We start from the raw sequence: 17,703 nt of genomic DNA, 5'->3' as shown, positions 1-17,703 counted from the left end.
TTGCACATACCAGAAGTTATGTACGTTAATATATAGGGCGTTTTTTTTTTTGCAGACAGATAGAAAATGTACATACATTATGCCTTTATCAACTGAACAATAGGTGTCCATTCTCGGATTCATTGGCTTGCTTTGACCAGAGTCAATCCGCCCAATTTAAACAAAGCTTGGCAGTTAACTGCCAGTTGTCATCTAACTGGTGCATTCACAATGGCAACATTGCTCCCAGGATCCACATGCCAACTAATCAGTGGTCTTCTGATCCATTATAAAATTTTGTTCCCCTTTACACTGATATTTTTGTGAACATCCTGATGAGTGCAACATTAAAGTTTTGACAAAATGTCTTTTCTCAATCAATGGTCAAAATAAATCTCCTTTCAAAAACAACAGCAGGAAATCCTGAGCATTGCATAATCAGGACCTTTATGCAGCATCAAATAAAATGTGGCTTAGTTAAACAAAGCAATTATTTTGGCCAGGCAATGTCTCACGATGTGAAAGGCAAAGTTTGAAATATCAAATTATTTTGTCTTCTAAGTCCTTCAGTGGTCCTGATATCGTGAAAGGCACTATATCAATGCATGTCTGGGCATCAAATACAATAACCATCAAGGTAGGAAATAGTGAATCAAAGCACAATTGAAACATGAAGCACAGGTAGCTTCCATTAGGATTGGCATGCCTAGATCTTCACTGACAACCCAAAAGTGAACATTTTCCTTCCTCTAAACTTGTAGGTCTATTGGCCTCATGGTTGAATATTGAACTGAACTTTAACTGCAATACACAATTGCCCTGCCTCAAAAACACACTCATTCAGAACCCCTTGGAAAAATGTCTTTGTGCTGTCTTCAAACAATTTAAATTGATGACCCTCATCACTGACTCCAGTCAGTAAATAGTCTTAAACTACTCAAAACAGTGTACAAAAAAGTGGAGTGGGAGAGGAAGTTAAGCAAAGCACCATATAAATGGAAATAGTAAGTCTAAATTATAAAAGGAAAATTGATGCACAAAAGCCAACACAAAGTTATGAGCTAATTTCAGAATTATTGACCAAGCTTTAAAAGGTAATTAGACTTCTGTTACAAATATTTGCAGGCATCCACTTTTCTAGACAGCATCTGGCAGTACTCACATTATATAGGTAATACCAGTATCTACTGATAGCATGAAGCACTCTCAGAAGCAGAATCACATCAAGCGATGGGTCCTCAAATGTTATACCATCTGGAGGACCTGAAAGAAGATATGTTTCCAAAGGATTTCCCACTGGAGGGCACACACCATCTAGGATTTAAGGTTATTAATTAAATATCTTTCTGGATCATTTAAGTTTCGTAAAACTTTACATAAAGCAGATTCCATTATAATGGCACGTTACATACAATTAAAAAAAAAATCTACGATAGGTTTAGCAAACCGAGAATGAAAAATGCTTATTAATCTTTAATCCTTTAGCAATGGAGGTGAGAGGACAGATCAAGTATTAAAGAGGCTAGCAAACCACAAGCTGAATGGAACACTTCCAATCAAATTAAATGAACAATTACTGAGGGCAAAAACATAGGGATTAAGGGAGAATCTAATTTTAGTGTACAAAGTGGAAGTGAGAATTAACATGCACTCGGTAGAACTGAATGCAGAACATTGTTGGGTAACAATTAGAAAGTATTCTGTCCTTGAAAAATCAGAATTCAAAATTGCTGGGGCATGACTAAACTAGCACAGGAAGTTAGAGAGGAGCTAACTGGGGTCAGATCTTAAACCGAAAGCATTGTCATGTACAATGTCCTATCACTGCCAAAATGGTTGGCAACCAGACAGCCATTGAAAAAGCACTTTTTAAAAACATCAAACAACCTTATAACACTGTCAGATATGGCTACTTAACTTAGAAAACAGCACAAATGAATTGTTCACCAAAACAGAACACCAGGTAATTTAAAGTTTAGTTGCTTCAGATTTAGTCACTTCTGTAATCTTCCTATCTATTTGCAACTTCACACTAACTGTACCTTTAAATTAGCCTTGTAGCCTTCAAAGTAACATTGTCATATTAAGAGTACAGCCAATAACTCTGGCTGGACTTCATGCATTGGAAGATGTGAACATAAGCTCAATTATTTGAGGGAGGGAACAGGCTGTAGGAAGGGAACTGAAATGACAGTCAATTTGACATTGATGGTTGGCAATTTGTCAGCATCTATTATTAGGCATTTGATAATAGAACACTGAGAAATCTACAATTAGATGGTGCTAGATTGGATTCATGAATAGGAAATAACATTTGACAAAGCTAGGAGCTGTTTCTTCATTTTCAGAAACAAATAATAGTGGTGGTAGAGAACCAATGTATCTGGTGTATTTGGATTGTCAACAACACCACACTGGAGGTACCAAAGCCTAACCTCAGTCATGGGTAAGATTTTGGGGTCCATTGTAAAGGATGAGATTGCTGAATATTTGGAAGTGTATAGTAAAATAGGGCAAAGTCAGCATGGTTTCATCAAGGGGAGGTCATGCCTGACAAATCTACTAGAATTCATTGAGGAAGTAACAGGCAGGGTAGACCAAGGAGAGCCAATGGGTGTTATCTACCTGAACATCAAAAAGGCCTTTGATAAGGTGCCACACAGGAGGCTGCTGAGTAAGATAAGGGCCCATGGTGTTAGAGGCAAGCTTCTAGCATGGATAGAAGATTAGTTGTCTGGCAGAAAGCAGAGAGTGGGGTTAAAAGGGTCTTTCTCAGGATGGCAGCTGGTGACAAGTGGTGTTCTACAAGGGTCAGTGCTGGGACAACTTTTCACTGTATACATTAATGATCTAGATGAAGGAACGGTGGGCATTCTGGCTGAGTTTGCAGATGGTACAAAGATAGGTGGAAGGACAAGTAGTTTTGAGGAGGTGGTGAGGCTGCAGAAGGATTTGGACAGGTTAGGAGAGTGGGCAAAGAAATGGCAGATGGAGTACAACGTGGGAAAGTGTGAGGTCATGCACTTGGTAAGAAGAACAAAAGCATGGACTATTTTCTAAATGGGGATAAAATTCAGAAGTCTGAAGTGCAAAGAGACTTGGGAGTTCTAGTCCCGGATTCTCTCAAGGTAAACTTGCACGTTGAGTCAGTAGTCAGGAAAGCAAATGCAATGTTGGCATTTATTTTGAAAGAACTTGAATATAAAAGCAGGGATGTACTACTGAGGCTTTATAAGGCCCTGGTCAGGCCACATTTGGAGTATTGCATGCAGTTTTGGGCCCTATATCTCAGGACGGATGTATTGGCCCTGGAGCGGGTTCAGAGGAGGTTCATGAAAATGGTCCCAGGAATGAAAAGCTTAACATGAGGAACATTTGAGAACTCTGGGACTGTACTCATTGGAGTTTAGACGGATGAGGGGGGAATCTAACTGAAACTTTCAGAAAACTGAATGGCCTGGACAAAGTGGATGTTGGGAAGATGCTTCCATTGGTAGGAGAGCCTAGGACCCGAGGGCACAGCCTTCGAGTAAAGGGAAGGCCTTTTAGAATGAAGATAAGGAGAAACTACTTCAGCCAGAGAGTGATGAATCTATGGAATTCACTGCCACAGAAGGCTGTGGAGGCCAGGTCATTGAGTATGTTTAAAACTGAGATAGATAGGTTCTTGATTATCAAAGGGATCAAGGGTTACAGGGAGAAAGCGGGAGAATGGGGTTGAGGAACTTATCAACCATGATTGAATGGCAGAGCAGACTCAGTGGGCCAAATGGCCTAATTTCTGCTCCTTCGTTTTATGGTCAAACAAACATGACTCGAGCTCGTGGAATTAGGGGTAATGTCTTAACATGACTTGATTAGAAAATATATGGACCATTTCCTCAACTGCCAAACTATAACTAGGGGGATACTGCGATGATTAGTATTTGCGTCTCAATTTACAATCTATATGAATGACTTAAACAAGGGGACTAAGTGCAATATATCAACAACAAATCAGGATACCAAGTCAGGTGGTAAACTGGGAGGACAGAGACAGTCAGCAAAAGAACATAAACAGGTTAAGTGAGTGGACAAAAACATAACAGCTGGAATACAATATGGGCAAGTGTGAAGTTATTCATATTAACAGGAAAACATAGAAAAGCCTTCGAGAGAGTGCAACAAAGGTTTACTCAGGAGGTTCCTTGGATGAGCGAACTGACTTAAATCAAAGATCTACAGATGGAAGTAATCCCTGCAATTCTTAAATCAGGGATTATTTCACTGAAACAGAATGCTTAGAACCAAATAGACGCTTCTCCTAACTGGAATCAAGGTGTCAGAGCTTCAGAGTAAGAGATTAGCTATTTAGCACTTAAGAAAGCAGAATTTGCTGCTCTGGGCCTTGGGATTCCTCCAAGGGCTGTGGGTGTTCAGACCCTGAACGTATTCCAAAGAAAAAAGAAAATCAGATTACAGAATGTGAGAACAATGCAGGAATAATGGTGGATGGAGGTTGCACCTTAAAGCACTCACCATGCCACAGCTCGTCATGTTTTCTTGCATTTCTTGGGGAGGTTTTTGTGGGTGCAGTCTGAGCTCGTCCTCGCTTTCCACCAACTGTATCCTTTGTTCCCTCCTCCTCTTCTCTCACAGGCTTATACCTATTGTATACAAATTCAAAAATGCTTTCAGTTACTCTTTCATATTATGACTTCTGACCTGGATTTCTGGCAGTTAAAAGCAGCAACGGCAAGTAGTAAAAGGCTCATTTGCCGAGAAAATGCTGCAAATACTGCTGCCCTAAACTCAGCAGCTTTGGCAACATCTTTCAAGAGGAAAGCAAGAGTCACCATTCAGGTTGGTGTCCTTTCATCATTTCTGACAAAAGTTCATTAAGCCTGAAACAGTCACTCCTCCTCTCTCCCCACTGACGCTGCCAGACATCCTAAATACTTCCAGCATCTACAATATTTTAGTCTCAGATGAATAAGCGTTACAGACACAGGCCTCACTCGGAGGGTATATGCAAGCCAGTACAAGACACTCAAATGTGTGATGCATAGTAAGTCAAATGCCAGAAATCTTTGCAATTGTCTTTAGATCACTGAAATTTTTGACAAAGTTTATGAAGAATTTAATGCTCTAAAGTAGTACTGGCTATCTAAAACAAAAACAAATTGCTGGAAAAACTCAGCAGGTCTGGCAGCATCTGAGGAGAGAAGTCACGGTTAATATAGGGAAGGCAATGGCCTAGTGGTACTATCACTGGAATCTTAATCCAGTGAATGTTCTGGGGACCTGGGTTCGAATCCTGCCACTGCAACTGGTGGAACTTAAATTCAATAAATTTCTGGAATGAAGTGTCTGGTAACGACCGTGAATCCACTGTTGATTGCTGGGGGAAAAACCCATCTGGTTCACTAACGTCCTTTAGGGAAGGAAACTGCCATCCTTACCTGGTCTGGCCTACATGCGACTCCAGTCCCACAGCAATATCGTTTACTCTCAACTGCACCCTAATCCCAATTAGGAATGGCAAATTAATGAGGTACCCTCAGCTGGGCTGATGCTTACCTTTCCAATTTTCTTACATACTTGAGTAATAGGAATCAACAGGTAAATTTTTAAAACAATTTTTCAGTGAAGACAGCTGCTGGGAGTATTGAATACATACCATATTGTATGCGTCTTAGTCCATATTCCTGCTCTTCCTAATGGGTTACTTTCATCATCTGTGGACTCCCTTTCATCATCAGCTTGAACACTGAACTGCCTGACAGCTTGGTAAACAGTCATATTGTAAGGCAGTAAGTGATCGCCTATGTAAAACTGTAGTCTATGTCTTACACTTCCAGAATTCAAGAACTGGGCAGCCTAGACAGGAAAGAAAACAAAATAGAGTCAGAAGTCAACTCTTATGAGCAATTATTCAAGAATATTAGAAGAAAAATCCATATCAATACTCAATTGTCAAAATGATTTTTGTTATGAATTAGACAGAATACCTGACAGCTAACTGCTTGGAATATAATGGAGGCCAGATTAATAGATTGTAACAAGGCATGGGTACCAACTATGAAGAATAATGTATGGGATCAAGACTGCATTTGTCAGATTGCCTGTAGCAGAAGCATTGTGCGATTATAGCAGCCTCATTTCCAAAGTAGCAAGGTACTTAATGTCCACTTGTAGTTCAGGTACTTTGTCTCTGAAGTGCCTTCTTGAAGTTGAAACAGACAATTTTTTAAAAAACATGCATTTCTGATCAGCCTATTCCTACAAGCTGTACATATGAATAGGCAGGGACGCAAAATCAGAGACAATGACGAGGTTATGAACAAAACAATGGCATGTGATGATTGGGGTGGGGGGGTGGGAGTACAGGTAGAGACAGTGGGGGAGAGCGAGCACGTGAGCAACACAGTTCGAATGATCTTACACAAGCAATCCTGGAGAAAATTCACAAAACTCAGCTTTTTAAAACTGTCTGTTAGAGTCACAGACATATACAGCACGGACGCAGACTCTTCAGTCCAACTGGTCCATGCTGACCTGATTTCCTAAATTAATCTAGTCCCATTTGCCAGCGTTTGGCCCATATCCCTATAAACCCTTCCTACTCATACAATTACGACATTTGAAAGGCATCTGGATGGGTGTATCAGCCTCCACCACTTCCTCTGGCAGCTCATTCCATACACGCACCACCCTCTGTGTGAACAAGTTGCCTCTTAGGTCCCTTTTAAATATTTCCCTTCTCACCTTAAACGTATGCTCTCTAGTTTTAGACACCCCCATCCTGGGAAAAAGACTTGTCTATTTACTTGATAAATGCCCCTCATGATTTTGTAAACTTCTATAAAAGTCACCCCCAGCCACCAACATTCCAGGGAAAATAGCCCCAGCCTATTCAGCCTCTCACTATAGCTCAAAGTCTCCAACCCTGGCAACATCCTTGTAAATCTTTTCTGAACCCTTTCAAGTTTCACAACATCCTTCCAAAGCAGGGAGACCAGAATTGCAAGCAGCATTCCAATAGTGGCCTAACCAATGACCTGTACAGCCACAACATGACCTCCCAACTCCTATACTCAATGCACCGACCAATAAAGGCAAACATACCAAACATTGTCTTCACTATCCTGTCTACCTGTGACTCCACTTTCAAAAGAACTTAACTATAGCTTTCCAGTTTGTTTCCCTTGGAATGTTGAGGCACTTTATTTTTTTCAAGAACGATTCCTTTCAGAGCTTACCTGGTATCAAATCTGTCAATTCTCTCAGTTCTAATAACTTCTGTCTAAGCTCACCTGCACCTGTTCAGGTGATCAGTAATTGTAAAAACATCTTTGTTCCCCTGCTAGAGAAACAGTTCTCTTCTAATGTAATTTTGTTTTAAAGAAGAGACTATGAACCATCTGTTTTCTCAAGTCAATACTTAACAGCAAAGGCTATTAAGTTAACTCTCTCCATCATAAAGCCAATCACATGAACATTTCATTCATTAACAGTAAGTGTTCTCCTAGATAATCCACAACATTCACATGCTTCCTTGAAAGTCACTGCAGTTAAGTCACAGTTTTAAACTGACCTTTTAAAGAAAGTTGACCTACATCCACCTGCCTGAATTTTGAAATCCAAATCCAAGAATACAACATATTGTACACATTCGTGAAATGTAAAACCCTCTCCCTAAAAAGCAGATTATCGCTCAAGCTGGAGATCTGAAGGCTTTTGCTAGACAGATGTATGAGGTTAAGGCAGATGGATGTCATTACGGCTGAGATCAGCCATCATCTGAACAGGATACCAAGTTCAAGGGACTAAATTGTCTACACCCCTGTTCTTATTCTGGTCGTGCAATTTATAAAGCAACCGACATTTTAATTAAAAAAAATAGGAGCAAGGACACAAGCAACAATTTGAAAAGACAATTTGCAGAAGAGATGAAAAGCTAATTAGACGAACAATTTGAAGAAAACACAGGCAACTTAGCTTGGAAGTTGCACAAAATTGTAAAGTACATTGAAGCATATCACATACAATTTCCTCTCTCATCTAGCCTGCTCTATCAAAATTGCGCCATCTTCTGACAAAGCAGCATACTGCAAATATATTTCAACATTTTCTTAAAAACACTTTCGCCATACTCTGTGCTAGACAAAACAGCTGCAAGAACATAATTGAGCTTAGCCAGGTACACAGTGGGAAGTGAACTACTGTCATTGATTCTCCAACCTATTCCTGAATAACAGGAACCTGGATTGGTAATTATTAGCAAGATGATATCTAAATTTTACTTGTTGTTTTGAACAATTTGGGACTAAACAGAGGATCTACTTTTGAGACTATTTAATTTTTGGGAAAGAGACAAGAACCCAGCGATAAGATGATTGAGAGAAATTCTCCAAAACACATGTACCGTGTATGGCAAGTCCCTACTTTATGTTGTCAGCTTCAAATTTGATCAATTCCTGAGGGTAGTGTCCGAGGTTCAATCATCTTGGCTGGTTCACTTCTGACCTTCCCCCTATCATAAGGTCAGAAATGAGGCTATTCGTCAATGATTGTGCAATGGTCAGCATCATTTGACTCCTCAGACAGAGGCAGTAAATGCCCATATGTGGCAAGACCTGGAAGACATCCATGCTTGAACTAACAAGTAGCTACAAAAGTGCTGCGCATCAGCCACCTCCAAATGGACAATGTAACCACTGCCTCTTGAGGCTCAATGGCACTGAAAGACCTATTGTCTTAGGGGTTACCAGAAACTGCACTGGCCAGATACAAGAACAGGTCAGAGGCTGGGGATTTTGCAGAAACAAACTTGCCACCTGGCTCAAAGCTTATCCACTGTTTACAAGACACAGCGGTTTGAGGGAATACTCTCCATCTGCCTTCAGATCCAACATGCAAGAAGCTAAACATCACTCAGGACAAAGCAGTTTGTTTGACTGGCACCACATTTAATATTTTCAAAAGACAGTCACTCCACCACCACTGCACAGTGGCAGCAGAGAGTACCGTCTCTAAACTTAAGCGCACAACTCACCATGGCTCCTTAGATAGCACCTTCAAAACCCATGATCCCTCCCACTTAGAAGGGCCACGGCAGCAAATACATGGAACACCAAGTTCCCTTAAGGTCTTATGTTATCTTGACCTGGAATTATATCACCATTGCTTCATTGTTGCTGGTTTAAAATCCTGGAACTCCCTCCCACACTTTGCTGTGCCAAAACCACATGAGATAAGCAACAAGTGTTGGTCCATTCAGCTAAATCCACATTCCATAAACAAATAGAAAAGTTCGGAACATGAATGTATGTTTACCATCAAGCAGCTCATTTTCAAGTAATTTCTTGTTTAATGTGGGGTTCGGTGACCCAATTGGCAGATTGTGGAGCTACCTCTGCTGCTCACTGACACTTCCTCTCACCTTTGACCTCCAGTTTATAGCCTCTTCTGCTCCCAGGCCCACCAGTCCATTTATCCAGGCAGCTCCATGACCCAACCTCTCTCTACCAACCCTCTAGTTCATCATTTGCCTCCTGCAAGTTGAAGCTGTTTTGCCCGACTGTCACCACTCATCTCCTGAGTCCTCATTCAACAGCTAGGGTTCAGGCAAAGAAAGTTGCAAGTGAAAGAAACAGAGCGGGAGCTTAAAAGAATGAAGATTTGTAGTGAGAAGGAGTGGGAGAGGTGATGTATCAGATGGTCAGCTGCAGCCATAAAATGCAAGGTGAACGCTGGTTTGTCGAGAGCGGCAAGTTTGGCAAGTGAGGGGTTTGACGGCAGGAAGAGGCAGTGAGCAGGATGTAACTTACTAGTGTAAAGTTTCGAAGTAATTTTTAAAAGTTAATTTATTTAATAAAATAAGAATTCAGCAATTCGAAGCATTTTAACTTACAGGGTACATTGTTTTAATGCTTTCTTTTGAGTAAGGTACTACAGTTTTTACATGAAGTGAATCAGATTTTCTAATTAAGAGGAAAGTTGCACTTCTCAGGAATGCAAGCATAACATTAAGTGAGGACTTGCTGGATATATTACTTCACAAGCACACACATCACGGAGTCAGCAACAGCACCTGCCCAGTGATGGCTGCTGGAGTTTAACTTTGCACGTGTCTGCCTGTGTGCGCGCGTGTCTGCCTGGTACAACGACAACAGTCCTGCATTGAGATCGTGGGGATTCTTCGGGGACTTGACAGGGTAGGTGAGGAGAAGGATCACTGGACTCCAAACGTTAACTTTGTTTTCTCCATCGCAGACGCTGAGTTTATCCAGCAATTTCTGCTTTTTGTATCAGATTTTCACTATCCACAGATGTTTGTTTTATAATACTGTAGACGTGGAGAGGTTGTTTACCCATGTGGCAAAGTCTAGGACCAAAGGTCAGAAATCTTAGAGTAAGGGGGTCGTACATTTAAATGAAGAATGGGGAGAAATTTCTTCTCTCAGAGTTGTTACGATGCAGAGGAAGGCCATTCAGCCCATCATGCTTGCACCAGTTCTGTTACCAATCCAATCTCCTGTTTTTTTCCCTCATATCCTTGCACTTTTTTACCTGAATAATCAATGAATTTCCTCTTGAATACCCCAGTTGAACCTGCCTCTACCAAGCAGTACATTCCATGCCCGAACTACTTGCATGAAAAAGTTTTTCCTCACATCACTTCTGCTTCTTTTGCCATCACTTTAAATCAATGTACTCGTCTTGTTTCTCTCAAAGCATTGCTGTATGTCCCCTATCCATCCTGCTCATGATTTTGGAAACCTCAATCAGATCTCTTCTCAGCCTACTATCTATGGAGATCTGTCCCAACTACATCAATCTATCACTATAATCATATCCTCATCCCTGCATCCATTCTCGTAAAGGAGTTGGAAGGTCATGTTGTGGCTTTATAGGACATTGGTTAGTCACTTTTGGAACACTGCGTACAGTTCTGGTCTCCCTGTTATAGAAAGGATGTTGTGAAACTTGAAAGGGTTCAGAAAAAGTTAACAAGGGTGTTGACAGGGTTGGAGGGTTTGAGCTATAGGGTGAGACTAAATAGGCTGGGGCGATTTTCCCTGGAACGTTGGAGGCAGAGAGGTGACCTTTATAGAAGTTTATAAAATCATGAGGGGCATGGATAGGGTGAGTAGCTGAGGTCTTTTCCACCCTGGAGGTGAGGGAGTCTAAAACTAGAGGGCATAGGTTTAAGGAGAGAAGGGGAAGATTTAAAAGGGACCGGAGGGCCACTTTTGGAATTACTTTGTGTAATTCTGGTCTCCTTGCTATAAGAAGGATGTTGTGAAACTTGAAAGGGTTCAGAAAAGATTTACAAGGACGTTGGCAGGGTTGGAAGGTTTGAGGAAGGGTCATTGGACCCTAAACGTTAACTCTGATCTTTTCTTCACAGATGCTGCCAGACCTTCTGAGCTTTTCCAGCAACTTCTGTTTGTATTCCTGATTTCCAGCATCCACAGTTCTTTCAGTTTTTAGTGTGTGCGTGTGTTTTAGTGTTTGAACTGTACGGGGAGGCTGAATAGGCTGGGGCTATTTTCCTTGCTGGTCGGATGCTGAGGGGTGACCTCAGGCGTTTATAAACTCTGAGGGGCATTGATAGGGTGATTAGTCAAGGTCTTTTCCCCAGGGTGGGTGAGTCCAAAACTAGAGGGGCATAGGTTTAAGGTGAGAGGGGAAAGATTTAAAAGGAATCAAAGGGGCAACTTTTTCAAGGGGTGGTGCGGGTATGGAATGAGCTGCCAGAGGAAGTGGAGGAGGCTGGTACAACTACAACATTTAAAAAAAGCATCTGTATGGGCATATGTATAGGAAGTTTTTAAGAGGGATATGGGGGTCAAATGGAACTAAATTTTAGGATATCTGGTCGGCATGGACGAGTTGGGCCAGAGGGTCTGTTTCGGATCTGTACAACTGACTCTAGCCAGACATCAATGCAACAAGTTCAGAACTAAGACAATGGATACAAGTGAATAGACATTGTATTAACATTATCTTTTCCTTTACTTTCTCAATCTTCCTTCTTCCATGTCAAAAAAAGAAACCTCCTGTTACATTGCTACTTTAAATTGTGATCAAGAATGTATACATCATACTGAAACATCAACAATTTTATACATACAGACATTGAGTTATACAGCAAAGAAACAGACCCTTTGTCCAACTCATCCATGCTGACCAGACATCCCAATCTGACCTACTCCCATTTGCCAGTATTTGGTCCATATCCTTCTAAACCCTTTTTATTCATGTAACCATCCAGATGCCTTTTAAATGTCATAACCCACCTCCACCACTTCTTCTGGCAGCTCATTCTATACATGCACCACCCTCTGCATGAGAAAGTTTACCCTCAGGTCTCAAATCTCCCCCTCTCACCTTAAACCTCTGCCGTCTAGTTTTGGACTTCCCCCATCTATGGGGAAAAGACCTTGGCTATTCACTCTATCCGTGCCCCTCATGACTTTATAAACCTCTATAAAGGTCCCCTCAGCCTCTGACGCTCCAGGGAAAATAGCCACAGCCTATTCAGCCTCTCCCTTTAGCTCAAACCCTCCAATTCCATCAACTTTCTTGTAGATCTTTTCGTAATTCAATTCAACATTTTCAGGCACCAATCCTGCTGTTTAGAACGATGTTAAGATTTGGTTAAGACAGGAGTGAATAGGAGAATTGTCCTTCAGTTGCACCTTATAAAGGCTCTCACCAACTCTAATAATCAACCTTGATAATCAAAACTTTACTGTTACTTTCAGATTAACGTGTGACAAACTTACCAATGATTCATCAATTTCATCATCTGAGCCATCATCATCACTATCTTCATCTTCCTCTCGTATTCTTCCATACCCTTGAATTACAGAAATATTACATCAAGATGAGCTCTAAATTTTCAGACCTTAGACAATCACAGATTGTTGGAGATCACAAGAATTAACTTAAACATCAAAGCAATAAAGTTGAAGTTTGGCCATGAATTGTGGTGCAAAAGGTCCAAATGTATACTGGTTGGATACAGCTTATATCCATATTTTCCCAATTTAGAGGTAATTTTGGCTGTTCAATTGTGCAGTACAGTTGAAATATTAAACATAACCCACAAACAGGAAAACAAGAGCAACACCTGCTCATCACACCCCAAGCAGCTATCCATGAGCCTTTTCAACATGAAGGATGATGCATGGACATCAACAACCAACTTAAAAACATTTCAAAAACAAAAGAACACCTCACACAATTAATGATGTGTTAGCGTATTTTAGCTCATTTTTCAATCTTCTCAATACCTTTTTACAGCTTTATCTCCTTCTAAAAAGGTTTATAGACTTGTTTTTCCAATATTAAATATTTGACATCACGCTGATGAAACTTGACGTAAGCTGTATTGGAAACAGCTCAGAAATGGATCTCCGGGATGCAGGGTTATCTTATGTGGAACATTTGGGTCACATCCATCAGACAAATGAGACGTGATTGTTCTGAAACAATGATCTGACAAGACTAGATTGGGGTAGATATTTCCCATTCTGGGAGACAGCCAAACTAAGGGACAGAGTTTAAAACAGTAAGGGATTCTCCATTTAGAACAGAGAAGAGAATCTCTCTCTCTCAGGTCATAAGTGGTGGAAATCTCCCCAGAGAGAAGTGGAAGGAACATCATGAAATATTTTTAAAAAGGCACAGGTAGTCAGACTCTTAACTAAAGGAGTCAAAGCGCATCGGGGTTAGGCAAGAAAGTGGAGTGTGGCTATGATAAGATCAGCCACCATTATATCAACTGGAGGAATGGGCTTGATGAGCTGAATAGTTTACTCTAGCTCCAAATTTGTATGTCAGCTATCTCATGAAATAATTAAGGTCTGACCAGCAGCATTGTCCCATTTGAAGTCCTTGCTAGATAGAAACTTAAGTTTTGGAGACATAAAAAAACCCTAAAATAGCTACAAAAATTGTTCTGCAATTCACAACATCTTCAACCTTCTTGAAAAAAAGTGTCTTTTGGTCTCCAATTAGTCAAGTACACATCAAGACAACAGTGCAAATGTATTTTTCTATGTATCATTTTTTTAAGACAGGGAATTTCATCTCTCATCTCCCACAAGTTCAAGGATCTCTCTAGTCAGGCTTTGCTTGCAATTAAAAACAAACTAATGCATCCTGGTTTTTCCTTATACAGTATCCATTATACAATTTCCCATCTTACTTGCAAACACTTCAGGATTATTTTTGTGACAGCTAAAACCCAAATCTGGAGTTCAACTAAATAACATTAATCTACCAAGGTGTACAGTTAGGCTGCAGTTATATTTGAAATTCCATACAGAGATCTCAATCACAGTTTGAGTGACTCTGAAGGAATAGTCTAGCTAAAATATTTGCTAGCAAGAATACAAACCAGCACAATTTTATCCATTTTCTCCTTCTAGTTACAAGGAAGCAGTCCACGTTCAACAAGATCTGGACAATATCCAGGCTTGGGCTGACAAGGGACAAGTAACATTTGCACCACACAAATGCCAGGCTAAGAGCATCAGCAATCACAGACAACCCCAACTTGATGTTCAATGACATTAACATCACAAACTCCAACTAGCATCCTCGGGTTACCACTGACTAGAAACTCAATTGGACTCACCACATAAACACAGTGGCTACAAGAAAGCAAGTCAGAGACAAGGAATACTGCGGTGGTTAACTCACCTCCTGACTCCCCAAAGCGTGTCCATCATCAAGGCACAAGTCAGGAGCGTAATGGAATTCTGCCCACTTGCCTGGATGGAGGCAGCTCCAACACTCAACAAGCTTGACACCATCCAGGACAAAGCAGCCCGCTTGATCAGCGCCACATCAACAAGCATCCATTCCTTCCACCACAAACGGTCAGTGTGTACTATCTACAAGATACACTGTCGATATTTACCAAAAATCCTCAGACAGCACGTTCCAAACCCATGACTGTTTGCATCTAGAGGGACAAGGGCAGCAGATACATGGGAACACCACGACCTTCAAGGTTCCCTCCAAATCACTCATCATTCTGACTTGGAAATATAATCACCATTCCTTCATTGTTGCTGGGTCAAAATCCTGGAATTCTCTCCCTAATGGCATGGTGGGTCAATCTACAGCACATGGACTACAGCGGTTCAAGAAGGCGGCTCACCACCACCTTCTCAAGGACAACTAAGGATGGGCAACAAATGCTGGCCAGCCAATGACACCCACATCCCACAAATGAATTAAAAAGTATTGATAGAAACTGCAGTACATGTTTTGATTTGCCCTTCAGCCTACATCCATGATAGAGACTTATACTCTGCAGTCCAATTTGTGTGAGCTAAAAGAATCAACTGAAGAAACTGTGACCATAAATATTTCTGTGCTGTGGATTCATGCACTACTCTTAATTCTGGTATAGCTCTTCATGGATAATCAGCATTTAAAATCATTAAGGCATCAAAAATTAATGCTTAAGATGGATTGTATTTATAGATAATGTTTATTTCTGCAAGTACAAAATGTAGTTCTGTTCCTAAAATTAATGAAATGTAAGGAAATGTAGATAATTTTTTATTTGGCCAAAACTTGCCCACCCTCAAATGGATCTTTATCCGACCACATTAATCATCAATCTTAAACAGTATTGCCTGCAGCACAAGACAAAAGGGTAAGAAAATAAAGTTTTACTGCTTAACACAGAAATAAAGCAGCCACCACCTCTGACGACAAGATAGCGCTCAATAGCCTGTACTAAAGCCAATGGATCAATCTTCACAGGACCGCCCTTCCATTGCTTGACATTGGTACTGTCTGGGTGTCTCTGTAGCTGGCATTTTAACTGATGCGTATTGAAGAATTTCAAGGCCTGCGATCCCCTGTTAACAAAGAAAACATTTTTTCAAGAACAATGAAAAATGCTTTTCCATATGCGTTAGTTAGGCAAAACTGTCAAAAGTCAAAATTGCGTCAAAACAATGCAAAAACAATGATGTTTTCAATCATGACGCACAGTTGGCCTGTCAATTAACCTAACGAGGGAGAATACTACTTCCTGAAAGTAACATTTTGAAGTCATTCCACGTCAAGAACTACAGCCCATTAGATTGTCCAACAGAATGATTTTAGAAGTTCTAGATTTCAGCTGGACCTTCAAGAGTATAAGCCGGTTTAACATGGGTAGGATATCAGCTGGACAGGCCATTAAAACGTCCATAGCAACTTAATTGCCGACATCACCGCCTTTCCACAGATTGCAATTTTATTTCACTCCTCAGATGATGGAACAGGACTGCCACCATTAATCAGAGGCTGACTACAATTTCAACCCAAGGCTGAAATATAGAAGCTTAGTTTCTTCACTAAGCTAATCTGGAGCAAAGTGGATTGTTCACAAGGCAATTTCTAAAAAAAAAAGCTTCTGACCGAAGAATATTAGGAGAGTCCCTAACTCCAGGGGTAGACAATGGGCTTGCATGAAAACTATACCTGATATCATGCCGATCAACTACCCCACACAAACTTAAATTGCAATATTCCCATTTAGTTAAATCAAATTAGCAAACAATTGATACCTGCTTCCGGTCCCATTCCCACTTGGAAAATCGTGCACTTTCACTGGAAATTGCTCCATCTGGCTCAGACAGTTGTTCATTTTGTGCACAAGTGCAAGCAAAGGCCCATTGCTGAGAGGTTCCAGTCGACCAAGAGGTTCCTCTCCTGGAGGCTGAAAGGTTAGAATTTAAGTACATAATAATTCTCAAAATTGTACATTTCTTTCCAAACTTCATAATTATTGGTCTGGCTAAAATCCCTCCTTGTTATCCAATTTCTTCCTCATTTGATCAAATATTTAAAAGAACAGTCACATCAAGCTATAATAAGCATATGGGACAATGACATGACCAACATACACAATTTGTGTTAAATAGCTTGACTGAAACAAGTGAAAACTAAAAATCTTTAAAAAGAGGTAAATTTATATTTCATTCTATTTGTGCACTAAATTATACACAGGCCTATGACAGAAGGAATACCTGGAACCAGTTGTTTCTATCTTAGCTCATTATTCATTAATGCAATGGAAGTTACCACAGGGAAATATAAAGTTTACAATATAATGGCAGTGCACGCACAGTAAAAAATGCAGAATGTGCAACTACAAAAGTGAGAGGTAACCATGCTTTGGAGGTGCCGGTGTTGGACTGGGGTGGACAAAGTCAGAAGTCACACGACACCAGATTATAGTCCAACAGGTTTATTTGAATTCACAAGCTTTCAAAGTGTTGCTCCTTTGTCAGGTGAAGAGCCTGACAAAGCAGCAGCACATCGAAAGCTGGTGATTTCAAATAAACCTGTTGGGACTATAACCTGGTGTCGTGTGACTTCTGACAAAAGACAGAAGACAGATGAAAGGGAATTTCTTTACCCACAGTGTGCTGAGAATGTGGAACTCTCTGCCACAGGATACTGTGCAAGCCAAAACATTAAATATTTTCAACACTAAATCTTTGAGGAGGAGTTGTTAGGCTCATTCTTAGGATCAAAGCATATGGGGAGAAAGTGAGATCAGGGTACTGAGTTGCAAGATCAGCTATGATCATACTGAATAGTTCACTAATATCTTTCAGAGAAGGAAAGTGCCTTTCTTACCTGGTCTTGCCTACATGTGACTCCAGACCCACAGCAATGTGGTTGACTCTAAACACTCCACAAGATGAGCAATAA

General features: G+C 40.6%; 1 protein-coding gene across 2 annotated transcripts in view; it reads right to left on the bottom strand.

The window, feature by feature from the left end:
- LOC125484669 (E3 ubiquitin-protein ligase TRIP12-like) overlaps positions 1-16,722 on the bottom strand; it is a 52,648-nt gene extending 35,926 nt beyond the window's left edge. For both annotated transcript variants that reach the window (XM_048604234.1, XM_048604235.1), the window contains exons 1-6: positions 16,551-16,722; positions 15,697-15,854; positions 12,756-12,829; positions 5,639-5,838; positions 4,498-4,625; positions 1,142-1,293 (exon numbers count right to left, since the gene is read on the bottom strand). In XM_048604234.1, the coding sequence (XP_048460191.1) occupies positions 1,142-1,293; positions 4,498-4,625; positions 5,639-5,838; positions 12,756-12,829; positions 15,697-15,854; positions 16,551-16,630 (792 nt within the window). In that variant the 5' untranslated portion in view covers positions 16,631-16,722. The remainder of the gene's footprint in view (positions 1-1,141; positions 1,294-4,497; positions 4,626-5,638; positions 5,839-12,755; positions 12,830-15,696; positions 15,855-16,550) is intronic.
- Positions 16,723-17,703: the final 981 nt, after the last annotated feature.

The sequence above is a fragment of the Rhincodon typus genome, chromosome 13, assembly GCF_021869965.1.
Source record: "Rhincodon typus isolate 14 chromosome 13, sRhiTyp1.1, whole genome shotgun sequence".
Taxonomy (NCBI): domain Eukaryota; kingdom Metazoa; phylum Chordata; class Chondrichthyes; order Orectolobiformes; family Rhincodontidae; genus Rhincodon; species Rhincodon typus.
Note: the sequence above shows the minus strand (reverse complement) of the source record. Positions and strands in the feature narration are given on the sequence as shown.